This window comes from Staurois parvus, unplaced genomic scaffold (assembly GCF_062004578.1).
Source record: "Staurois parvus isolate SC_StPar_1 unplaced genomic scaffold, SC_StPar_1.0 ptg000058l, whole genome shotgun sequence".
Lineage (NCBI taxonomy): Eukaryota > Metazoa > Chordata > Amphibia > Anura > Ranidae > Staurois > Staurois parvus.
Window position 1 is genome coordinate 15,208,857 of NW_028317854.1, and position 27,320 is coordinate 15,236,176.

Consider the following 27,320-nt stretch of genomic DNA (forward strand, 5'->3'; position numbering starts at 1 on the left):
ATGTTACTTTTCAAAAGGGGTGTACTTATTTATGCTGAACACACACACACACATATCTATATATATATATTTTTTTTTTTTTTTTTTTTTTTTTGCTGTATATAACATTTGTTTTGTCTGAGTATAGTTCTATGTTGGTCTCAAGCATGTTTGAACCCACTTACTGTTGACTGACTCACTACCTCTACTGAAAGTCTATCCCCAGCATCAACTACTCCTTTTAAGATTAGTCTTGATCTTAGCTTCATATTGAAAATACTGCCCTCCTGAACCTTATTCACACCCTTTAATATATTTAAAGGAGAAGCTCACCTTTCTGACCATGTTACATGTTACACCCGTATTTATGTTCGGCAACCCCTGCCTATATCCCCAATCCCCCCCTTCCCCGTAACAGCGGGTAGGGGATCTTTAGTGATATGCCCTAGAATTCCTTGTGATTTTCCCACTACCTGGCCAAACTGTTTGATCATTTTGCAGTCATCTGAAATAAGTATCCCCACATATTCTTCCTCTGTCACTCTGTTCATCTCTGCACCCCCCATATTGTACTCTATTGAGATTTTTTTCCCCTAGGTGCATTATTTTACATTTAGAAACATTGAACTGCAGTTTCCACTTACTCTGTATTTGAGTGGTCATCTTTTGGTGATGTGATGCATATATTTTGGCTATTTTATAGTTTTATCTGGAGCATTTATGTATATTGATTTTTTTAAACATTTTTGGCAATTACAATGTATTTTCTGATTTGCAATGCATTTAATACTTGATGGTGCAATTCCTCTCCTTAAAGAAAACTCTTAGAAGGAAATAGTTGAATGGAAAATGTGATGACTGTTAAAAAGTAAACTATTGTCTTTGTACCAGTTCTTTGTTTACTGGATTAGCATTAGAATTACCTTGACTGGATTGGCTTTCTACAGCTATAGAGTTCAGATTCCAGGTTGCACATGCAGAGTTCTACAAACAAACCTTTTTAAACTTGTTGGATTAGTGGTTAAAGATTGATAGCTGATTCTGCCTAAATTCTCTAGAAATTGAGGCTTCATGTTGACAAGGGCTCAGAACCTCGGGGGAGTCATCACAATGAAGACATCAACCCTTGTGTGGTTGCTTGTAAGCCTAGTTGGTTTTTGTATTGCAAAGGTAAGAACAGCTTATCTTACAAGTAGCAAATCACCTGATTGAAAAAACTATTTTAATCATAATATGCTTACTCTACATTGTAAGTAATTGTATATCTATTATATGTGTAAACTAGAATTATTACCATGCCCATCGATCTAAGACCAGCATGCAATACAAGATTAAAACTCCTCACATAGCTGATATGTATAGGGCATAACAATGGCCATATCTGATGGCTCAAGGGGATGCTTGGCCAAGGATTGGCTGTTTAGTGCCACCAGAGAGGGCATAAAATGAAGATTGATAAATTCTGTTTATTCAGATAAATGTAGTAGAAATTTTTAGTTTAGATGATCAAAGATAACCAGATTAATAAGGTGGTTTATGTATTTGCTTGTTTATTGGCATATACTATATATTAAAATACAAAAACAAAAAGGTTCTAGGATATATCAGGACTATGATGATAATGTATGCAAAGCCACACAGTTTTTGAAATCTGACAGCGGATGCATGGAGAGGATCTCCTTCCTACTATCAAGGAGGAGGTTGCTATACATGTTATACACCCTAAATAAGGGTGTAACATGTTCATTAAGATGAACTTATTCTTTAAATATATTAAGGGTATGAATAAGGTTCAGGAGGGCAGTATTTGCGCCCGAGGTACCTGCTAGGGATTAGACTGTTTAGAATATTGTAATGAGGTTTATAGAGTCCTAGTAATCATATTTCCCAAAACTGATATGCTCTAGTCATTGCAATTACTTACTAAAACAATAGAGGTGAATTGAATCTGTTCACTTCAATCACCCAAATATGAATGAGCAAAGTTCCTGTTTTCATATGATTGGGTATTTAAAAAGAACATAGCTTCACCTTATTTATTATTGTATATGAACATGAAGCTTTGTGTCATGATATTTGTGTATTTATAATATAATAGTATGTTTTTGCAAGTACAGTAAGTCCCCTACTTATGAACGAGTTCTGTTCTGAGAATGCGTTCGTAAGTCCAATTTCTTTGTAAGTCCAACAAAGATCAGAGCTTGCAGACAATGGCTGCTAGCGCTGAGCAATGTGTTCTGGTAGGTCAGAACACAAAGGCACAGCAGGAGAATATCGCAGCACATAAATTGCTTGTGTTGGTACGACGATCTGTCAGGTTTTTTTCGTTCATCCTGCTGGGTGTGTGTACCCAGCTTTACATGATTGGACATGAGAGCACATGTTCGCCTCTTCGAAAGTTAGCAACTTGAACATTGGTATATAGGAGAATGTATATGGAATGGCAGTGAGCGCTATGGGTGTGTAGAAAGGTATAAGCTGCTGGCACAAAAGAACCGCCCTTGGTATTCTCACTAGTGAATGAAATATAAAAGGTGCAGCACTAAAGTAATGAATGAATCCAATGAAATACTTCTAAAACATGTGCATATACATAAATAAATAATAAGGTGAATAGAAGCAGCAATAGAACGAATAGCAGCAATATTGAAAGGCAGACACAGTGAGGCGCTCTGATCAGTGCTACCAGTCTAAAGTGTGAAAGTTCATGAATTAATAAAATAGCAATAAATAATATACTGATAAGTGTGGTGATGGTATACGTGACACTGAGTGGTCAGCGTTGGGTGATATGAAATGAATAGTGATTGATAGTGAACATATATCAAATGACACAACTGCGATAAACAATAGTTCTAAAAAAGTCCAGAAAATAGATCAGAGCGCCTCACTGTGTCTGCCTTTTAATATTGCTGCTATTCGTTCTATTGCTGCTTCTATTCACCTTATTATTTGTATATGCACATGTTTTAGAAGTATTTCATTTGATTCATTCATTACTTTAGTGCTGCACCTTTTATATTTCATTGGTATATATGGGACTTACTGTGCTCTATTGTTACCCAGTGAACTCCTTTTAAGGGCTTGTTCCATGCATATTTCCTGCCCTGTGTTCAAAGCTCACTGCAGTTGTGATCTGCAATGGGTGTAAATGTTAAGTTAATGACACACAGTACGTTTGCCTGCACCGGATCGCATGGTACAGAAGTACCATGCAATTCTGTTGCAGTGTGTTTTTTAACGCTGTGCATGCACTACTTTTGGTGTGGTCCGGTGCAATTTCAGCCTATTCAAATGAATGGGCTAAAAACACACTGCACTCAAACTGCACAGGAATTGCACAGGAACATGATCAGGTTCCTGTGCAACTCTTGGTGTGAACTGGCCCTAAGAAACATTTGATTTTATATACAAAAATATTCACATAAAACTGCTGCCAGTGGTAGAACAGAACCCCAATACTGCACACAATAAATAAAACTGCCCTCTCTGTAGTGTTCCTTTTTTCTTGTTTAATTATTTTTATTAGTTTTTCATTGCAAATACAAAAGAAAAAGCAAAGAAAAAAGGCCTCAAGGCATGTTCTCACATAGCAAAATTATGCATCATAGTATGGGTATGTCATTACTGTAAAATACAAGTCAAATTAGTTAACAGATAACAAGCCATCATTATACAGACCAGGAGGGGAAAGGTGAAAAAACTCTTAGTAAGGAGATTTCCATGAATGTTAAATCATTTGCTTGGTAGAATTGCAAATAAATGTTATCAATCTTTCTGAGGCATGTGGAACATCAGCTGGGGGTGTATTGAGTAAAGCCTCTACCCAGTCCTTGTGCAGATTATAGCCCAGTATTATATATTAGGGTATAGACCCTGATCCAAAGCTTCCCAACATTTCGACATACAGTCAGGTCCATAAATATTGGGACATCGACAGAATTCTAACATTTTTGGCTCTATACACCACCACAATGGATTTGAAATGAAACGAACAAGATGTGCTTTAACTGCAGACTGTCAGCTTTAATTTCAGGGTATTTACACCCAAAGCAGGTGAATGGTGTAGGAATTACAACAGTTTGCTTATGTGCCTCCCACTTGTTAAGGGACCAAAAGTAATGGGACAATTGGCTTCTCAGCTGTTCCATGGCCAGGTGTGTGTTATTCCCTCATTATCCCAATTACAATGAGCAGATAAAAGGTCCAGAGTTCATTTCAAGTGTGCTATTTGCATTTGGAATCTGTTGCTGTCAACTCTCAAGATGAGATCCAAAGAGCTGTCACTATCAGTGAAGCAATCCATCATTAGGCTGAAAAAACAAAACAAACCCATCAGAGAGATAACAAAAACATTAGGCGTGGCCAAAACAAATGTTCGAAACATTCTTAAAAAGAAGGAACGCACCGGTGAGCTCAGCAACACCAAAAGACCCGGAAGACCACGGAAAACAACTGTGGTGGATGACCGAAGAATTCTTTCCCTGGTGAAGAAAACACCCTTCACAACAGTTGGCCAGATCAAGAACACTCTCCAGGAGGTAGGTGTATGTGTATCAAAGTCAACAATCAAGAGAAGACTTCACCAGAGTAAATACAGAGGGTTCACCACAAGATGTAAACCATTGGTGAGCCTCAAAAACAGGAAGGCCAGATTAGAGTTTGCCAAATGACATTTAAAAAAGCCTTCACAGTTCTGGAACAACATCCTATGGACAGATGAGACCAAGATCAACTTGTCCCAGAGTGATGGGAAGAGAAGAGTATGGAGAAGGAAAGGAACTGCTCATGATCCTAAGAATACCACCTCATCAGTGAAGCATGGAGGTGGTAGTGTCATGGCGTGGGCCTGTATGGCTGCCACTGGAACTGGTTCTCTTGTATTTATTGATGATGTGACTGCTGACAAAAGCAGCAGGATGAATTCTGAAGTGTTTCGGGCAATAATATCTGCTCATATTCAGCCAAATGCTTCAGAACTCATTGGACGCTGCTTCACAGTGCAGATGGATAATGACCCAAAGCATACTGCAAAAGCAACCAAAGAGTTTTTTAAGGGAAATAAGTGGAATGTTATGCAATGGCAAAGTCAATCACCTGACCTGAATCCGATTGAGCATGCATTTCACTTGCTGAAGACAAAACTGAAGGGAAAATGCCCCAAGAACAAGCAGGAACTGAAGACAGTTGCAGTAGAGGCCTGGCAGAGCATCACCAGGGATGAAACCCAACGTCTGGTGATGTCTATGCGTTCCAGACTTCAGGCTGTAATTGACTGCAAAGGATTTACAACCAAGTATTAAAAAGTGAAAGTTTGATTTATGATTATTATTCTGTCCTATTACTTTTGGTCCCTTAACAAGTGGGAGGCACATATGCAAACTGTTGTAATTCCTACACCGTTCACCTGATTTGGATGTAAATACCCTCAAATTAAAGCTGACAGTCTGCAGTTAAAGCACGTCTTGTTTGTTTCATTTCAAATCCATTGTGGTGGTGTATAGAGCCAAAAATGTTAGAATTGTGTTGATGTCCCAATATTTATGGACCTGATTGTATCTACCAAATATGAAGCATTGTACCCTCCTCACCAGAAACTTGGAAGCATAATGGTGAATACTGAGGTACGTACTTAGAGATTCTAGAGGGTATGAGGTACCATCTAAAAGGACTTTGTAGGAATTTTCATTACCTAAAATGTTGAAGGAGGTTTTCGCGGTACCCAGTAGGTTCTTTTATTATTCTTATCCCATTAACACCAATCGCATTGTGGCAACATGTAGTAAATGTGCACAATACTGGAACGCACGGTAACGCACTTCCTCAATGCAAATTTTTTAGTGCATTGAGGCGCATAGCAGCCCATTCATCTTGAATGGACTGCCTGACGCAGCCCACCTCAATGCACGAACACATGTGTGTTTTAGTGCATTTCATTCTGTTGCCAATGGCCCCACAACATTAATCTTAGTTTATGTATAGGTATATTATCTAAAACAAAATTTTCATGAAATCTACTTAGAAGTTGAACATTCATACTGAAAATGGCTGTCGTTCTCAGGTGGCATATTCAACAATGAACTGAAATGCTGTTGAGAAATACATTCTGGGATTGTGAAACAAATCAAGATAGGAGCTTTACGTAATTGACTGGAAGAGAGAGGTTGTTGTGGATTAAATTAGCACAGATATTTCATTGCGTAACACACACATTTGTTTACTGGAATTAAGTAGTTATCTTTTCCCTTTAATAATGATCCCTCTGTGACAACTGATAAAATGTAATTCTGCACACAATAAAAACTCTTTAAGTGAAGTTTGGCATTGTACTTTACTAAGGATTCTTTGAGCTGTGTCTAAAGCAGTACACACTATAAGAAAATCAGGCGAACAATCGTCCGATTTTCCTCAATGTTTCACAGCAAGTCGAAACCAAGGATGGTACTAATTGTACGAGAATTCTCGAACAAAGGTTTTGTTATTTTTGTTTATTGTTTCTGATCATGCACAGTCTTTTGTATCTGATTTTTCTTATACGAAAACCATACAAAAACAGCAACCGAAAAGTGTTAGTTCTGTTCAGATACGAGAAAATTTTGGAGTTTGTCCCTTTTGAAATTTTCATTTGGAAAGTCTGAAATGGATGTCGAAAGCTGTGTACACACTATACGAAAATTGAATGATTGGTCCTCATATGCAATTTTTCCAATTTTCTCATAGCACGTACCCCACTTTACTGACTTCTCATCTGGAGGTACCTGAACAGTTCCAGGTCTAATGTCACTTGGCAAAGCCAGTACTATGACAGAAATGATATTTTTAGCTATCTGTAAGGATGGCATTCTGGCCACCACTGTATTCTTCCCATTGACCACTGATTTAAAGGGCATTTTCCCAACAGCCCCCAAAATTAACCTTAGTAGAGGTTCCCAGGAACCTGAAAATTATTTCAAGGGTTCTTCTGGGATCAAAAGGTTGAGTAAACTTACTCAAAGTCTTAATTTGAAACATTAAACAGGTCCAGATTTCAGGTCCAACTGTGTCCATTGTGCTGCTGGAAATAAAGTTAGAATATTTTGGGTAGAATGCCGGTGGCTTTAATTATCTGCCGATTTTATATATTTCTTTCTGAATCAGCTGATGAAATATCTCTACGTAGTTCTGAAATCTAACCCATTCCAAGATTTAGAGGGTGTCAAACTCTTGCATCTGGATCCTACATTTCTACATGCATTTTATTTTTTTTAATTGTGACACATTAACACAGTTTTGTAATGATTGTGGCAAAGAGCCAATAAATGTATAAAGCAGGTCATCCATTTCATTGGTATTCTTCATAAGCAGAAATCAGTTTGGAGTTTGCCCTTGTAATTAGAGTATCTTATGGCTAGTTACAGTAGCAGTAGAGATGCCAATGCTGCTGAATAATCTCATTGCTGGAAATCTTGACCTAGCCTGATGCTTCTTAAATGGACTGTATAATTATTTGTACACTTTACATAGCACTGACACTTTTTCCATAGCACTTTACAAAGATTATTTAACCACTCACAATAATTCCTGCCTTCATCTCCCACTTGTTGGGGAAAAGACTTCCAGCATCAGTGGGGATACTCTCATGCCTGAAAATATGCCAAAAAGGCCCGAAAGGGAAACTTATCTAAGGCCCTTACCAAATGTCTCTAATATACTGCCATAAACATATTCATAAAAAAGAAATGTCCCTCTAATATTTTAATAGTATTGAAGTCACTCAGAATTATATGAAATAAAACTCTAAGGGCATGTTTACACCATACCTGCAGAACAACTGATGGAAACTGACCCACAGATTTCACTTGCAAAGATATCAGTTTACTTCAGTTTTCATGCGTGCTTCAATTAGTTTTATACACGTTGCAGATTTCTGCACAGAAAAAAATCAGCAGATGATACTAGTGTTGTGGTGCGAACAGGTAACATAGAGAACAATGGATTTTGTTCTGCCTTTGCAGAACGGGTGCAGAAAAAGTCACATCTCTGCACTATGGTGTGAACGAGCCCTTGGTCTGAGCCATGTTTTACAGCCTTCTTATGTGGCTTTATCATCTTCTTCTCACATGATGCTGTGGGGTGTGTGTGAGTAAGACTGACATTATTTCAAAATTCTGACATGTGTAGGCAGTTTAACTCTAAATACTGCTTAAGCCGGCCATAGATGAGTTAAAAACCTGATGCAGTCTTTATCGATTGTTGAATCATTCATTTTTCACATCATTAGTGTGCCAGCTGCGACATGCGATTTTTGTGCCACAATCAAAAGTGCCTGATCCAACATGCTGAGTTTTTTTTTAGAAAAACAACACAAAATGATGGCACAATCGTATGAGCTATTTTCATTTTTTGATCGATAGAAAGTTTGGTTTCGACTCATCTACAGTGAAGGAAATAAGTATTTGATCCCCTGCTGATTTTGAATGTTTGCCCACTGACAAAGAAATTATCAATCTAAAAATCGAATGGTAGGTGTATTGTAACACTGAAAGACAGAATAGCAACAAAAAATTCAGCAGAAATGCATGTCTAACAAATTATGCACTGATTTGCATGTTCATGAGGGAAATAAGTATTTGATCCCCTATCATTCAGCAGAATTTCTGGCTACCAAGTGTCTTTCATACAGGTAAGAAGCTGAGATTAAAAGCAGTCTCTTAAAGGGAGTGCTGCTAATCTAATTTTGTTACCTGTATAAAAGACACCTGTCCACAGGACCAATCAGATTCCAAACTCTCCACCATGGCAAAGACCAAAAAGCTGTCCAAGGATGTCAGGGACAAGATTGTAGACCTACACAAGGCTGGACTAGGCTACAAAACTATCGCCAAGCAGCTTGGTGAGAAGGTGACAACAGTTGGTGCAATCATTTGCAAATGGAAGAAACACAAAACAACTGTTAGTCTCCCTAGGTCTGGTGCACCATGCAAGATCTCACCTCGTGGAGTGTCAATGATCATGAGAACAGTGAGGAATCATCCCAGAACTACACGTGAGGATCTTATCAATGATCTCCAGGCAGCTGGAACTACAGTCACCAAGAAAACAATTGGTAACACACTACGCCGACAAGGATTGAAATCCTGCAGTGCCCGAAATGTCCCTCTGCTCAAAAAAGCACATGTCCAGGTCCATCTGAAGTTTGCCACTGAACATCTGAATGATGCAGAGGAGGACTGGTTGAAAGTGTTGTGGTCAGATCAGACCAAAATCGAGCTCTTTGGCATCAACTCAACTCGCCGTGTTTGGAGGAGGAGGAATGCTTCCTATGACCCCAAGAACACCATCCCAACTGTCAAACATGGTGGTGGAAACATTCTGCTTTGGGAGTGTTTTTCTGCTAAGGGGACAGAACAACTGCACCGCATCAAAGAGACGATGGATGGGGTAATGTACCGTCAAATCTTGGGTGAGAACCTTCTTCCCTCAGCCAGGGCATTAAAAATGGCTCGTGGATGGGTGTTCCAGCACGACAATGACCCAAAACACATGGCCAAGGCAACAAAGGAGTGGCTCAAGAAGAAGCACATTAAGGTCCTGGAGTGGCCTAGCCAGTCTCCAGACCTTAATCCAACTCAAAATCTGTGGAGGGAGCTGAAAGTTCGAGTTGCCAAATGTCAGCCACCAAACTTTAACGACTTGGAGAGGATCTGTCTTCTGTGATTGGCAACAAGGGATTTGCCACCAAGTACTAAGTTATGTTTGTGAAGGGGATCAAATACTTATTTCGCTCATGCAAATCAGTGCATAATTTGTTAGACTTGCATTTCTTTTGAATTTTTTGTTGCTATTCTGTCTCTCAGTGTTACAATACACCTACCATTCAATTTTTAGACTGGTTATTTCTTTGTGAGTGGGCAAACATTCAAAATCAGCAGGGGATCAAATTACTTATTACTTATTTCCTTCACTGTATGGCTGGCTTTAGTAGAGTTTTTCCTTAATATGTGCTGAGAACGGGTGGTGCTTAAACCAATAAACACACTGACCTGTATTTTTTGGCAAATAATTGTACATATAGCTAAAGGAATGCTAGCAGATGGCCCTGGAATGTCAAGGTGAAAACTGGAGCCACTCAGCAAGTTAACCAGCTTTGCATCATTTTTCGAGCAAATTCTCATGAGTGACCAGAGAATATCTTTAAAGTGTATCTAAACCCAAAAATAAACTTGTAATGTAGTGCAATTTACCAATCCTTAGATGTGGTGGACGCAATAGTTTTCTTTTTTATGCTTTTTCCCCCTATTTTCACTTTGTGATCAGGTCAGTAAAAGACTTCTTGTCTTGGGGTGGCTCCACTCTATGAACAATAGAGTCAATTTTGGACAGCAGCATTGTCAATCTTGGGTGAGGGTAGTATTGTATGCACTGGCAGGTTTAGATGGACTTGACTAACAAATAAAGCCATACAGTTTTTAAGCAGTCACAGCAACAGTTCTTTTTTCCTTTTGGGTTAAAGGCTTTACATTATTGAATTTATAACTGACCATTGTAAGCATCCCTATCAGTGTTTAACACTGATGGGCTGTAAGTTTGAGTTGAAATTTAGTTTAACTTGAACAACGGTCAAATCGTGCGTTTGGAGAACACAAAAACGGCAAGGGTGTTCGGCAGGCTGTTCGCCCGCCATGCCCTATAATGCACTGTGCCCTGACAGTGCATTGTGATTGGCCAAAGCAATGCACCTGACACAACAAGGGGGTCGGGGATGATCCCACCCCCTTGTGACATCATCACACTATTTAAGAAGTGACATCCCGGTGCAGCTGTCAGCTTTTTTTTTGAGAATGGGTAGCAGTACCATGTACCCCATACTTATTCACATGGGTGTGCAGCATCTGAGGGCCCACTTTTTAAGGGGGCTTTCAGATTCCGATAAGCCCTCCGCCCGCAGACCCCCACAACCACTAGCCACGGTTGTGGGGAAGAGGTCCTTGTCCCCATCAACATGGGGACAAGGTGCTTTGGGGGGCCCCAAAGCACCCCCCATGTTGAGGGCATGTGGCCTGGTATGGTTCAGGAGGGGGGGGCACTCGCTCATCCCTTCCTTTTCCTGACCTGCCGGGCTGCATGCTCAGATAAGGGTCTGGCATGGATTCTGGGGGTGGGACCCCAAGCGTTTTAAAAAAAAAGTTTAATTGCCGGGCAATGCCAGTAATTCTTTTTACATTCAGTTGTCAGCGGAGAATCCTGCTGACAGCTGAATCGATAAAGAATGTTTTTAGTAGCTGTGCAGTATCTTACCGCATACTCAGATACGGTAAGATACCATTTAGTGAATTGTCCGCTCTGTTGGAAGTTCACGGTCGAACTTTCGTTATGTTAAAATGTTCGACTGCAAACTGAACAGGGGGGTGTTCAGCCCATCACTAGTGTTAAAGTGATTGCAAACCTCAGACATGAAATATGCACAAAGAATATACCTCTATATTGTTTACTTTACGTAATCCAGAGCACTAAGTGCCACCTCTGTCTGTTGTCTCATTCCTCTGCTTTCTGCATGAGTCACTTTGGACAGGTTTACTGACACACAGCTTGTGATTGACAGCCTCAGCGCTGTTCCTGTGTGCTGGGTGAACTTCAGTTCCTCCCACCACTGCTTTTCAAAGCTGAGAGGTCCTGTGTATATTCTGGAAGTTGAATAGATGCACAGAACAAATTGCTGCAGATAAACAGCTACAACTTATGTATTATTATTATTATTATTATACAGTATTTATATAGAGCTAAAAGGTTTGCTCAGCGCTGTATATTATAGTGGGGGACAGTACATGAGACAATACAGTAACAAAACAATACACGAGGGGTTTGAGGGCCCTGCTCTTTCGAGCTTACAATCTAGGAGGGAGGGGAGAGTGGTACAGGAGGAAGTGGCTGTGGGGGATGGAGTGGTGGGAGGAGTGGAGGAGATCAGCTGTTAGGTGAGGGTGGGGTAGGCTTCCCTGAAGAGATGGGTTTTCAGGGTGCGCCTAAAGGTGAGGAGGGTAGGTGACAGTCTGATGGATTGGGGTAGTGAGTTCCAGAGGATGGGGGAAGTCCTGGAGAAGTCCTTCAAGTCGGGCGTGGGAGGTGGAGACCAGGGAGCTAGAAAGTAGGAGGTCTTGTGAGGAGCGAAGATTACGGGTAGGGTGGTATTTGAGTATCAGGTCGGTGAGGTAGTTTGGGGCAGCATTATGAATGGCTTTGTATGTCTGTGTTAGTAGTTTGAATTTAATGCGTTGGGCAATCAGGAGCCAGTGGAGGGAATGACAGAGGGGGGCGGCAGAAGCGGAGCGGTTGGTAAGGTGGATGAGTCAGGCCGCTGAGTTCAGGATAGACTGAAGCGGGGATAGTCTGCGATGAGGTAGGCCAGTGAGAAGGGAGTTTCAGTAGTCCAGACATGAGATAATAAGGGACTGAACGAGTAGTTTAGTAGTGTCTGGGGTTAGGAACGAATGTATTTTGGAGATGTTGCGGAGGTGGAGCCTGCATGAGTTTGCCAACGATTGGACATGGGGTTTGAAGGACAGGTTTGAGTCTAGAGTGACACCTAGGACTTTGGCTTGTGGGGTGGGACTGATGGTGGCGTTGTTGGTCATGATGGAAAGGGGGGGGGGCACGGGCTGGGGGAAAATCAGGAGCTTGGTTTTGGAAAGGTTCAATTTGAGGAAATGGAGTGACATCCAGTCTGATATGTCGTTCAGTAGGTGGGTGATACGGGCGGAGACTGAAGGGTGAGTTGAGGGGTGGAGAGGTAAATTTGCGTGTCATCTGCATAGAGGTGATAGTAGAAGCCGTGGGAGTGTATCAGTTTGCCGAGGGAGGAGGTGTAGATGGAGAAGAGAAGGGGCCTGAGGACAGAGCCTTGGGGGACCCCAACAGAGAGGGGGAGAGAGGGGGAGGTGGTAGCGTTATAGGTAACGCTGAAGGAGCGTTGGGATAGATAGGAGGAGAGCCAGGAGAGAACGGAGTCTCTGATGCTGAGGGAGTGTAGTTTATTAAGGAGGAGGGGGTGGTTGACTGTGTCGAAGGCCGCGGAGAGGTCGAGGAGTAAGAGGACTGAGTAGTGGCCATTAGCTTTGGCGGTTAGCAGGTCTTTGTTGAGTTTGAGTAAGGCAGTTTCGGGGACGGAAGCCAGACTGTAGGGGATCGAGGAGGTTGTTGTCAGTGAGGTGGGCGCTTAGGCGATTGTAGACTAAGCGCTCAAGGAGCTTGGAAGTAAATGGCAGCAGGGAGATGGGTCTAAGGTTGTTCAGGTAGGTGGAGTCCATGGAGGGGTTTTTGAGTATGGGGGTGATGTGCGCGTGCTTTAGGGGGAGGGGAATGCGCCAGTAGAGAGGGAGAGATTGAAGATGTGGTTGAGGGAGCGTAGGATGGAAGAGGAGGGTGACCGGAGGAGTTGTGTGGGGACAGGGTCAAGGAGGCAAGTGGTGAGGCGGGCTTCTGAGAAGACTTTAGTGACCTCCTCAGTGGTAGGAGGGCTGAAGGAGCGGAGTGTTGGGAAGGTTATAGTGTGCGGGACGTTAGATGTGGTGGGGGGTAGGGCGGTTGCGAGGTCAGAGGAGGGGAGAGTTGATGGGGTTATAGTGGGAGGGCGGCTAGGTGGGGAGGTAGATTGAGCATTGGCGATGTCCTTAACGGATTGCGTCAATCTTATTTTGGAAGTGATTGGCAATCTTGTGGGCGATGAGTGAGGTACTGGGTGGGGGTGGGGGGAAGAGAGTAGGGAGTTGAAAGTGGAGAAGAGCCAGCAAGGACAGGTGGAAAGGGTGTTGATGAGGGTTACGAAGTAGGCTTGTTTGGCGGCATGGAGGGAGGAGGAGTAGGTGAGGAAGGCGGATTTGTAGAGGGAGAACGCTCGAGGGGATTTGGTTTTGCGCCATAATTGTTCCAGCGTGCGACTGCGTCATTTAAGATTTTTAGTGTGGTCGTTCTGCCAGGGTTGAAGTGGTCGGGGTCTAATGCTACGTGTGGTTAGGGGTGCTAATGAGTCTAAGGCAGCTGGCAGTGAGTCATTATACGCAGTAGCGGCCAGGTCAGGGCATGACAGTGAAAGGATAATGTCGTACAGACGGTCAGCTGCAGAGTGGAGTGGGGCCGGGTTCAGGTTGCAGAGGTTACGTCTGTTGCTGGTTTGACGTTTGGGGGGGGAGGTGTTAGAGGACGGGGAGATGGAGAACGTAATGAGGTTGTGGCCAGAGAGAGGGAAAGGGGTGTTTGTGAGGTTGTGGAGGGTGCAGAGATGGGAGAAAACGGGGTCCAGGGTGTTCCCGTCGGTGTGGGTGATTTAGGATGATTTGCTTCATCTTTGTGTATCACCTGAGGCCAGTCACTCACTTCACTAGGTACAGTATCTCCCAGAAGTGAGTACACCCCTCACATTTTTGTAAATATTTTATTATATTTTTTCATGTGACAACACTGAAGAAATGACACTTTGCTATAATGTAAAGTAGTGAGTGTACAGCTTGTATAACAGTGTAAATTTGCTGTCCCGTCAAAATAACTCAACACACAGCCATTAATGTCTAAACCGCTGGCAACAAAAGGGAATACACCCCTAAGTGAAAATGTTCAAATTGGGCCCGAAGTGTCAATATTTTGTGTGGCCACCATTATTTTCCAGCTCTGCCTTAAGGCATGGAGTTCAGCAGAGCTTCAAAGGTCAATATTTTGTATGGCCATCATTATTTTCCAGCTCTTGGGCATGGAGTTCAGCAGAGCTTCACAGGTTGCCACTGGAGTCCATGATGACATCTGGGAGCTGGTGGATATTAGAGACCTTGCGCTCCTTCACCTTCCGTTTGAGGATGACCCACAGATGCTCAATAGGGTATAGGTCTGGAGACAAGCTTGGTCAGTCCATCACATTTACCCTCAGCTTCTTTAGCAAGGCATTGGTCGTCTTGGAGGTATGTTTGGGGTCATTATCATGTTGGAATACTGCCCTGCGGCCTAGTCTCTGAAGGGAGGGGATCATGCTCTGCTTCAGTATGTCACAGTATGTACATGATGGCATTCATGGTCCCCTCAATGAACTGTAGCTCCCCAGTGCCGGCAGCACTCATGCAGCCCCAGACCATGACACTCCACCACCATACTTGACTGTAGGCAAGACACACTTGCCTTTGTACTCCTCACCTGGTTTCCGCCACACGCTTGATACCATCTAAGCCAAATAAGTTTATCTTGGTCTCAACAGACCACAGGACATGGTTCCAGTAATCCATGTCCTTAGTCTGCTTGTCTTCAGCAAACTGTTTGTGGGCTTTCTTGTGTATCATCTTTAGAAGAGGCTTCCTTCTGGGATGACAGCCATGCAGACCAATTTGATGCGGTGTGCGCCGTATGGTCTGAGCACTGACAGGCTGAACCCCCACCCCTTCAACCTCTGCAGCAATGCTGGCAGCACTCATACATCTATTTCCCAAAGAAAACCTCTGGATATGATGCTGAGCATGTGCACTCAACTTCTTTGGTCAACTATGGCGAGGCCTGTTCTGACTGGAACCTGTCCTGTTAAACCGCTGTATGGTCTTGGCCATCATGCTGCAGCTCAGTTTCAGGGTCTTGGCAATCTTCTTATAGCCTAGGCCATCTTTATGTAGAGCAACAATTCTTTTTTCAGATCCTCAAATAGTTCTTTGCCATGAGGTGCCATGTTGAACTTCCAGTGACCAGTATGAGAGAGTGAGAGCGATAACACCAAATTTAACACACCTGCTCCCCATTCACACCTGAGACCTTGTATCACTAACGAGTCACATGACACCAGGGAGGGAAGATGGCTAATTGGGCCCAATTTGGACATTTTCACTTAGGGGTGTACTCCCTTTTGTTGCCAGCGGTTTAGACATTAATGGCTGTGTGTTGAGTTATTTTGAGAGGACAGCAAATTTACAGTTATACAAGCTGTACACTCACTACTTTACATTGTAGCAAAGTGTCATTTCTTCAGTGTTGTCACATGAAAAGATAGAATAAAATATTTACAAAAATGTGAGGGGTGTACCAGGGGCGGACTGACAACTCTTGGGGCCCCCGGGCAATAGGGGATCATGGGGCCCCTTTGTCCTTGCCCACACTCAAAGCACACCCAAAAAAGCCTAAACAAAAAAAAAAAAAGAAGGTACCAGGGGCATTTTATGGGGCCCCCTACTGACCCCGGGCCCTCGGGCAGTGCCGAGTGCTCGAATGGTCAGTCCGCCCCTGGGGTGTACTCACTTCTGTGAGATACTGTATATGTAAGGGTTTACAACCACTTTACATTATTTTCCTCAACTACTGATTTTTCTGGACAGCTTCATTTGTTAAAGAAAACGGAAAAATAACAGACTTACTGGGCGTATCAACTGGGGAAGATAAATGAAAAAAGGCTAAAAAAGAAAATAAATGCAGCTACCACATCTAAGGTTTGGTAAGCTGTAATATATAACTTTTTTGCTTTTAGGTTTAGACACACTTTAAAGTATATCTAAAAGCAATACTTTTTGTTTTTGTAGTTTTTGGTAGAGTGGGGAAGGAATAGCAGCCTTGTTAGTTGTTGGTTGTGTCACCACTGGGGAAATTTACCCTCTCACAATTGTCTGCTGCGCAGACTTCCAGCACTGCCAGAGCAGCATCTGACTCTTTTTTTAAGCAATGTTACAGTGTGCTGTGGTGCAGATGCATTGACTTAGTACAGGGGTCTCCAAATTTTCTAAACAAAGGGCCAGTTTACTGTCCTTCAGACTTCAGGGGGTGGACTGCGGCCATTGTCGTGGCGTCTGGAGGAGCAAAAATTGCATCTTTGGCATTAGCTGAGGAATAGTGCACCATCGTTGGTGTCAGTGGAACGAACAGTGCACTATTGTTGTTATCAATGGGAGAAATAGTGCACCATCATTGGTGTCAGTGGAACAAATAGTGCCCTATTGTTGGTATAAATGTTAGAAATAATGCCCCATTGTTGGTGTTAGTGGGAGGAACAATTCCCCATTGTTGGCGTAACAGAAATTATGCCCCATTGTTGGTGTCAGTGGGATTAATGTCTCTTGCTTCAGTGGGACGAAAGGTGCCCCAAGGGCCAGATAAAGGCAAGCAAAGGGCCGCCTCCAACCCCCAAGCCACAGTTTGGAGACCACTGTCTTAGTGTATTGGGGTGTCTTCCAGAATCAACAGTACCACAGAGCACCAAAGTACCTAACTCGCATAAGGCTTTTTGCACATCAACGCATTGCATATTTCTGGTGCTCACAGAGCTGCATACACCTGCCGATGGTCATAAATAGGTGAAAATGGCTGTACGTCCCTATATTTTGCTATTTGCATAAAGTAGCTTATGTGCATAGATGTACTATTCCAGACGCACACTACCTGGATTTGGGGCATTCCATCTGTGTGCATACACTTCTTTACGTAAACAGGGACAAATAGCTGGATGAAGTTGCCTTCATCCATTCATGTGTATGGATGGCTGCATGCAGCTCCAGGACAATCCAGGCACCAAAAATACACATTGTCTTTATGCTGCATGGGCAAATATCCCCATGTGCTTAAAGCCTTAAAGTGGTAATATACCCAAAGGAAAACATGTATAATGTTGCAGCTTACCAATTGTTAGATGTGATAGTTGCATGAGGTTTCTGTTTTAGGGCCAACTCACACTAGGAATTGCACAGGAACACACAGCACATTACTGTGCGATTCATATACACTTCTATGCAGTTTGATTTCAGTCCATTTACTCTGCATGGACTGAAATCGCACCGCATTGCACCAAAAGTAATGCATGCACTTTCGTAAATGCACAACAACCAGATTGCATGGCACTTTTGTACCATGTGATCCGGTGCGGGCAAACGCTCTGCATTTGCGATCTGCATTTGGGGTGTCATTAACATTGCACTGACACCAACTGCAGATCACAAGGACAGTGCTTTCTGAATGTGGTTTCCCACATCGCATTCTACTGTGAACGGGTCTTTAGGCTTTTTTTCTTTTATTTTCGCCTGGTGATCTGGCTAGTAAGTCTGATGTTTTTCAACAAAACAAGCTGTCCTGCAGATATATCAGTTAGAGGGTTGAGACAAACCATTTACCAATGACTAGAGTGCTTACAATGATCAGCTTTTAGTAATATACTGTATACAAAACCTTTATCCCAAAAGAGAAAAAACTGTTCTAACTGCCTAAAAAGTGTTATATGTAGTGTTTCCTCAATTTGTTTAGTGTATCTAAATCTGCTAGTGTAGCTATAACTCCCTTCCTCCTAGATTAACAATTCTGCTGCCCAAAGGTGTCTCTGCTGCTCCTTCCTTCAGAGTAAGGGGGCACTGTAATATGGGGGATCTGTTACTGGCCCATTAACCAGGTGAAAACCAAGAGAAAAAGACTAAACAAAAATAAAATGAATGCAGCCACCACATCTAATGACTGGTAAGCTGTAATATATAATATTTTGTTTTTCAGTTTAATATAGCTTTAAAATGCAATACTTGAATGCAATTGGGTGAACCTGGCCTAACAGAAATCTCCTAATGTGAATAAAAAAACCTAACAGGTTATTGTTCCTGACTACCCAAAACTGAGGAAAAAAGTTTTGGCTTTAGATAAACTTTAATTAAAATACTTCACTATGTAAAAACTGCAGTAACAACATGAGCATTTACAGTGTATGTGACATAGAATTCTTGAGAAATTGAGTTAAATATTTATTTAGCTATATACACATTCAGTGGTCAGGGTTTAGTAATAAGTTACTGCAATCCTAGATAAACATATTTTCCTTGCTCCTAAACTAGGACACCTCAATTAGCGATAAACAGGGAGTAAGAGCCACAAAACTGTCTATGCCTATCAAAAGTGTATTATTAGCACTTCTGAGGTTCCACGTAAGGAAAAAATGCAGACTACAGTCAATGTATTTTTAAAAAGAAACCTGCACTGATGATATCTGTCTTTGGCTTTGCCAATTTTTGTTGATAAGCAGCTTGTGGGTAGGTGCAGCGTGGTGCGGGCAGTAAACAACTGGAGTCCAGTTGCAGTAAAACATGGAACTTTTTGGAACTGTATTAAACAGAATGCCAATGATACAAACACCCAGGCGGAAGAGCACCCCTAGGAAAATAACGCACAGTCCAATGAAGTCAGATGTAGAGAAGAGGTACCGACAGTGTCTGTTTCAGAGGGTAAAGCACGGCCTGGCCAGTCCAGTCCTAAGAGGGAAGCTCTTTTTTAGGATAGCGAGTCCCTAATCTTCCCCTCCTCATCAGGAACCTTTCCCTACCGCTAGTTACTTTCCCTAACAAGTGGTGTCTCTCTCTACATTAGCCACATGCCAGAAGCGCACAAAACCCAAGGGCAGGAACTCAAAAAGACCCTGCTGACCCAAGATGGCCACCAAGGGTCACATGGGCACATTGTAGCCAACCGGGACGCTGCTCCATTGACCCAGGAAACCATAGAGAAACATTGTTTCTCTTGGACTTCCTCACCAGGCTGAGGTGCAACTCGATTTGAGCGCCACATGCAGTGGAGAAAACAAACTGCACCTGCCTACAAGCTCACAGGAAATTTAGCCCAAAAAACAGTGTCTACATATTGTAAAGTAGAAACTTTTGGCACAATATAAATTGTGTATAATAATAATAATCTGAAATTTCATAAACATAAAAAAATAGTGAGTTTTTTCCATTAACTAGTGGGTTGAACAGAAAAAAAACGCAAAGATTCTTGCAACCTTTCAAATAATGTGACTGCAGGAATCTCCTCCTCTGTTCTATTGTATTCTGACTGTGGGAACCCCCTTGTTAGAATACACTGATCAGCGCTGATTGAGTGCTTTTGTCCAGCAGGACCATTCAACAGAAGCTGGCCTAATCAGTGGTGTATTTTGCTTTTGTGCTGCCCTAGGCAAGACTAAAATCGGGCACCCCACGCATCTAAATTTGTCCCACCTCTTCCTGTTTAAGATCCACCCCTTCATCTGTAAACCCAACCCCTTCATCTGTAGGCTCCACCTCTTCCTGTTAGAGCTCCACCTCTTATTGTATTCCATTATCTGTGTCATTTGGAGGAATAGTGCCCCATCATTGGTGTCAGTGGAAGAATAGTGCCCCATCACTGGTGTCAATGGGAGGAATAGTGCCCCAGCATTGGTGTCAGTGGAAGGAATAGTGCCCCATCACTGGTGTCAGTGGGAGGAATAGTGTCCCATCATTGGTGTCAGTGGGAGGAATACAGCCCCATCATTGGTGACAGTGGGAGGAATAGTGCCCCATCATTGGTGTCAGTTGGAGGAATAGAGCTCCATCATTGGTGTCAGTGGGAGGAATAGTGCCCCATCATTGGTGTCAGTGGGAGGAATAGTGCCCCAGCATTGGTGTCAGTGGAAGGAATAGTGCCCCATCACTGGTGTCAGTGGGAGGAATAGTGTCCCATCATTGGTGTCAGTGGGAGGAATACAGCCCCATCATTGGTGACAGTGGGAGGAATAGTGCCCCATCATTGGTGTCAGTTGGAGGAATAGAGCTCCATCATTGGTGTCAGTGGGAGGAATAGTGCCCCATCATTGGTGTCAGTGGGAGGAATAGTGCCCTGTCATTAGTGTCAGTGTGGGAGGAATAGTGCCTCATCATTGGTGTCAGTGGGAGGAATAGTGTTTTTTTTTTAACTACTAACTACATGCCAACCGTTTACCCGCATTTTGCAGGCGAGCAGCAGCTCTTGGCAAAGCGACGTACTCATGCATCCCTTCCTATTTTGGGATGTGAACCCACCTGCGCCCCCCACAACCCCCCCCACCCGTTGGTCCAGGGAGAGAAGAGAGAACGCGGCACTGAGTAAAAGCACCACTACATTTAACACACATGCATTAGATTAGCACATTTAACCCTTTGATTGCCCCTATTAACCCTTTTATTACCCCTATTAACCCTTTGATTACCCCGTCACCCAGTCAGTGCCATTAGTACAGTATCAGTATATAGAATTTTTCACTGATCATTGTATTCCTGCCATTAGCGACATCAGATAGCATCAGGTTCAGTAAGCGTCTCCCCCAGCCAGGGTCAGCTAGCATTAGATTGCCCGCACACTATCGCACTCACGCTATAGGTCGCTGATCACCGCCATTACTAGTATAGTGTAAGTACAGATCAATATATTGATCACGTACAGAACTATACTAGTGCCCCCTTTGTATAGTGTCCAAAATAAAGTTAGCAGGATCGACCTGGTTGGCTGCCAGCACTAGCATTTAGCCCCTCCACTGTTTTTCATGGAAGATTTGTATCAATTGATTGTGGGCCAAGGCAACTTATACGCATAACAATACATCAACGCCCACCCAAATTCAGCTCTTGCCAGACAATTCGCATGGAAACATATCACGGTTTCTGAATTTAAAACTTTTTTGGGCCTAACCCTTAACATGGGCATTACAAAAAAATGAATTGCACCCATATTAATCCACAGAGCAAATTCATTGTATGCCCGTGTTCTCTGCTGTTACATATATGCCTAACAAGGACCAGCTATGAGTGGTTATACCGGGATGATGCCTGCAGCTACAGGCATCATTCTAGTATCTTTTTTTTCAGCTGGTGGTCGGCTTTCATGCAAAAACAATCCTAGTGGCCAGTTAGATGCTGAATTGTTTTTATGAGCAGTGGGAAGGAACATCCCCCCCATCCTCCTGCTGCCTTCCACAGTTATCTTGGGCTCTCCTGTTCCACAGGGGAATCCGATAATGCAGCCGGAGGTTCCACTGGCTGACCATAGAGCTGCTCAGAGACCAGAATGGCTCCAGTCATCTCTATAGTCTAAGAAATCAGACGCTACGAGCATTTCATCACTTCAGTTTCACAGGATATAAAAAGCACCATTTTTTAAATTGGGAAAGCGTCTGATCACACCGATCTTGGTTAGATTAAATAATGTAAGGGCAGAGGAGATATCTAGAGTCTGACAGACCCCAGATTTCTCAAAAAAGAATATATGACAATGCCCATTGAAGTTATAGGGGATATTTGCATTCCCTGTGATAGCATTAAAAGTGATTAAAAAAAATGAAAGGGACAGTGTAAAAATAATAAAAAAAAATCAAAATAACTGAAAAAAAGCACTCTTGCCCCCTGCGCGTGTGGATTAAAATTCTAAAAAGTTTATTTTTCCCAAAAGATTTGAATTTTAAAAATCACTGCGCACATACTGTATGTCGTAAAAAAATTTCAACACCCGCCATTTTATTCTCTAGGGTCTCTGCTTTAAAAAAATATATAATGTTTGGGGGTTCAAAGTAATTTTGTAGCAAAAAAACTGTTTTTTCATGCGAACAAAAAGTGTCAGAAAAGGCTTGGCCTTCAAGTGTGGGTGATGTGTGGCATAAGCTCCTAATGTTGGCCCTGAAATGCCAGAATAGTAGAAGCAACCCCCCCAAATGACACCTTTTTGGAAAGTAGACACTCCAAGGTATTTGCTAAGAGGCATGGGGAGTGTTTTGCAGATCTAATTTGTTGCCACAAGTTTTTGGAAAAAGAAAGAAAACAAAAAAAAAGATTTTTTTCTTTTTCAAAACCCTGTGACAAAAATTATATCTGTAAAATACTCACCATGCCTCTTATCAAATTCCTTGGGGTGTCTACTTTCCATGAAGGGGTCATTTGGGGGGGGTGTTTGTGCTATCCTGGCATTTTAGGGCCTCTGAAACTGTGATAGGTAGTGGGGAAGTGATATGAGGAAATATGCCTTTTTTGTAAGCCTGGAGGTGGTCATTGGATTTTGGGGGCTTGTATGTAGCTAGGCTGCCAAAAAGTCTTTCACATGTGGTATCCCCATACTCGGGAGAAGTAGAAGAATGTGTTTTGGGGTATTATTCCTCATATACCCATGGCATGCATGAGCAATATATCATTAAAGTGACAACTTTGTGTAAAAAAAAAAAAAAAAAAAGAAGGTCATATTCAAAAAATTTGTGGCAAAAAAATAAAATGTTCCAGGGACTCAACATGCCTCTCTGCAAACCCTTGGGGTGTCTACTTTCCAGAAAGGGGCATTTGTTGGGGGGGGGTTGTACTGCCCAGGCATATATATGGTTTGTAGACGCTATAACTTTCACACAAACCAACAAGTATACACAAGATTTTTTTTTTTACCAAAGGCGTGTAGCAGAATACATTTTAGCCTAAATTAATGACTAACTTTCAGTTTATTGGATATTTTTTATAACCAAAAAAAATAGTTTTTTTCAAAATTTATGGTCTTTTTTTGTTTATAACGCAAAAAATAAAAAAAAAGGACATACATTTCATTTGGGCACAGCATTGCACGACCGCTCAATTACCAGTTGAAATAGCGCAGTGCCGAACAGCAAAAAATGGCCTGGTCAGGAAGGGGGGTAAATCCTCTGAAGGGCAATTTGTTAAACATGTCCAGAGGGATAAATGGGAGCCATCACTGCAGACCTTCCTCTGATAGTTGCCTAACTGTTGGTGTTTTCGAAGTCACTGACCTGGGACAAGGTCAGTACAGATCAAACTAGTAAAAGAAATGTCATCATCCCAGACAGGTAACTATCTTTTCCAGAAGGTAAACGGCAAACACAGGCAGCCTCCATGGGGATTATTTACTAAAACTGAAGAGTGCAACATCTGGTGCAGCTGTGCACAGAACCCAATCAGCTTCCAGGTTTTATTGTCAAAGCTTAATTGAACAAGCTGAAGTTAGAAGCTGATTGGCTACCATGCACAGCTGCACCAGATTCTGAGTGTTCCAGTTTTAGTAAATCTCCCCCCATATGTTTCTCATAATAGATTTCTTTTAAGTATCTGTTAGGTTAGCAGTCATCTATTGGGTAAGCAATATCCCTTATTTTGTGCAAGGTCTAAAGGGTCTCTTTATACATTTTTTTTTTACCCAACATTCACAAAACATTCACCCAAGATTCATACATTTCTCTAATTGGCAGAAACATGAAGTTTGGTGCAATTGTTTGCATACATTTTTTCTCTGTTTGGCACTGTGGGGTTTATTTACTAAAGTTGGAGAGTGCAAAATTAGGCTCACTTCGGCATAGAAACCAATCAGCTTCTAACCTCAGCTTGTTCAATTAAGCTTTAGCAGTAGAACCTGGAAGCTTATTGGTTTCTATGCAGAAGTGAGCCTGATTGTGCACTCTCCAGCTTTAGTAAATAAACCCCTGCCTGTGGCTAGCTCTGATAGCAGTATCCAAGATAATAAGACAAAAGAAATTCATTCCAACACTTGCTATAATAAGATGTTCCATGCTCCCAGATGTAAACATAGGGGTTGATTTATTAAAGGCAAATAGTAAAGTGCAGTTGCTCCAGAGCTTAGTAATTAACCCCTTCCCGCCGGCGCCTCCCGGCCCTTTAAGAGTTTCAGACGCCGGGAGGCGGTGCGGGTGGGGCGTGGTTTAGGGATCATGTGACCGCAGTGACGCATTTCTCACACCATGGATTGCCAGCATTACGTTACCTAGTAGAAGGGTCCTTTGGACCCTTTATCAGTCTACTTTTATAAACCGTATTACATATCAGAGTGCAGGCTCCCCTCTCACTCATACTTCAAATAACTGAGAATCCTTGGTGCCCTCTAGTCACCCAGTGAATATAACAAAATGAAAACGCAACTCCTATTTGTCAACTTGCAGGGCCATATGTGGATGCTGTGATGTATGACATAATTTGCCTAGGCAAGAAACCAGGAATAAAAAACTATTAACTGAATAAATGTTAGAAAGGTCAAAACAAGTAGATGTGATATACCTTTCTATCTACTGAATAATTCTAGCAGAAAAAGGATTAAAAATAGTCAATGTTGATTGAGAGAGTGAAGTCCTTTTTTTGGACTCAAGCAATGCATAAGGAAAGCTGGCGCTCCAGTGCACCGGCTATAATCAAATGCTCTTTATTGAAGTTCGTGTAGTACAATCAGTAGAGTGCATGCCTGTACTACACAAACTTTAATAAAGAACTTTTGATTATAGCCGGTGCACTGGAGCGCCAGCTTTCCTTATGCATTGCTTGAAGATTGGAGGTTATCGGAGACCTTCCTAGCTGGAAGCCTGTGCCTGCAAGCTGTGAATGATTAAAGCGGAGTTCCACCCAAAAGGGGAAGTTCCACTTTAAAGACTGGTCCCCCTCTCCCCATTAAGGATTGGAACCTTTTGGGAAGTGGGTACCCGAAATTGACAGGTACCTGCTCCCTGCTCCTAGGCGATCGGAAGCGGAAGTTGTTCTCCTACCCTCCCTCCCTGTAGTTTTCTGGGACATGACAGGTCCCAGAAGACTACGGGGCCATTCAGCATGCGTAGTGGGCACCCGGCCGCAAGCTGTCACAGCAGGGTGTGAAAAGTATTAGTGCAGCGCTATAAACGCATGAAACATATTATAAACGCATATGATATTAACGTATAAGTAAATAAAGTGCAGAAAAGTGCAATAACGGTGCAATCTGAGTATTTCACTCTCTGAATGATGACCAATTGTAAATAGTTCATACAATAAATTATAAGTACTAATAATGTCCTTTGTGGAAGGATATCAATTCAGAAAGTGCGTGCGTTGGCACATGTGGTTATTCGTGACAAACAGATGTAGGAATTCGTGAAAAGGAATCCACCCTTGGGACAGATGTACACTCACCTGACCAAACGTATTAATGCGCATGGGTTATTAACAGCACACAACTGGGGGTGCAGCAGTATGCTGAAAGCTCCAGGTCTAGTCATCCAGCTCCATCCATCCATCCATTGGGGTAGATACCAAGTGGTCCTGGGGAGGAATTAGCTCAGCCACAGGAGCCAGAAAGGTGGTTTATAGTGTAGTATTTATTTGTATCATTCGCGAACAACAATTAAAATCATCCACGTGGAGTATGCAAAACAACCGTAAAATGAGTACCAAGATGGCCGCCGCTCCTCGGCATGACGTCAGCAATAGGGCTCCACTCAACGCGTTTCGTGTAATAACATGAACAGGTGAGTGGCTGTTTTTTAAAAGTCAGCAGCTACAGCTTTTGTAGCTGCTGACTTTTATTTTTTTACAGTGTGAGTGGAACTCCGCTTTAAGGAGCTAGTAGCTCTGTTTCACCTGTCTTAGCCTTTTTTGAACTCAGTAAAGTCCAAAAAGGAATATCTCTATGGTGATGTGATGCACCTATAAGACTGTTGCCTGCATCAGTAATATAAGGCAAGCCATATGCCCATCAAGCATAGATGAGGGCTCCCCTTTCTGCCCATTATGCATGTACGGACACTGAGTTGATTGATCTGCCTTGTATTTGTGCTGTATTGTTTGCACCTAACATGCTAAGGCATCAGGGGAGCTCCAGGTACAGAAGTTCAGGATGAAAATGATGTTCATAGCAAAAGATAAACCACCGATACAAAACATGTTTTAATTTTTATTGGCAGGATACCTATTCGCTGAAAGAATGCTGGGCTGAAAAGCACACCTCTAGCTCATGCCAAAAAGTGTTCTGTGATCCTTGGAAGAGGTGTGTGGATGGCAAGTGTATCTGTAAGCCGCCTTACCTATGTCCTAAGAATAAAACCATGGGTGTGTGCACAGAGACACAGAAGACCTTCCTCACTTACTGTCAGTTAAAGAGTGCTGAGTGTACTAATCCTGCCTTCAAATTTACATCTGACTCTCCATGTAAAGGTAAATATGATCTCAAACATCTGTTTTAAAGAGGTTATGTTCAATTTAAGCTGCATTGTCAACAGATACAGCAGTAAAGCATTGCATTCTCAGCTGATGCTACAGTGAAGTTGGCCATACACCTTAGGTCTCTTTCACACGGGACAGACCCGTTCAGCGGATCCTCTTGCTCAGCAGGAGATTTCTCCGCTGATCCCTGCTGACCAAGCGGATGTCAGCTCTGTGTCCCCTTCGCTGCTGCAGAGCAGACACAGAGCTGCTTGCTCTCCTCAATGGGCGGTTGGATGAAAACGGACCACCTGTCTGTTTTTATCCGACCTGATCTGACGGATGAAAGGTGAATTGGATCTCCATCCGTTCCTTTTCGGCAGATCGGAACGGACACATGTCCATTTATACCTGCTGCTCCATAAAGGGGAATGGAGGTTCCAATCGGGTCCGCCTGAAAAATGGGCAGGTGGACCTGATTGGAACGTCCATGTGAAAGAGCCCTAACAATCTCATTTCAAAATGTTCTTTATATCTACCAACAATTATGGGGTATGAGAGCCTACCTTATTACATAGACTTTGAGTAAATAGGTTAGGTAGGACTTGGGACTTCTACAACATAGCTTTGGTAGATCTAAAAGAGATTGCACATGCAAATTGAAAGGTGCATGTT

At 42.4% G+C, this 27,320-nt stretch overlaps 1 protein-coding gene across 1 annotated transcript in view; it reads left to right on the top strand.

Annotated features, from left to right (window-relative positions):
• Nucleotides 1–1,012: 1,012 nt before the first annotated feature.
• The window catches only part of CFI (complement factor I), an 86,753-nt gene continuing 60,445 nt past the window's right edge, over nucleotides 1,013–27,320 (top strand). The window contains exons 1-2 of the mRNA XM_089668516.1: nucleotides 1,013–1,149; nucleotides 26,408–26,657. Coding sequence (XP_089524642.1) covers nucleotides 1,051–1,149; nucleotides 26,408–26,657 — 349 coding nt within the window. The 5' untranslated portion in view covers nucleotides 1,013–1,050. The remainder of the gene's footprint in view (nucleotides 1,150–26,407; nucleotides 26,658–27,320) is intronic.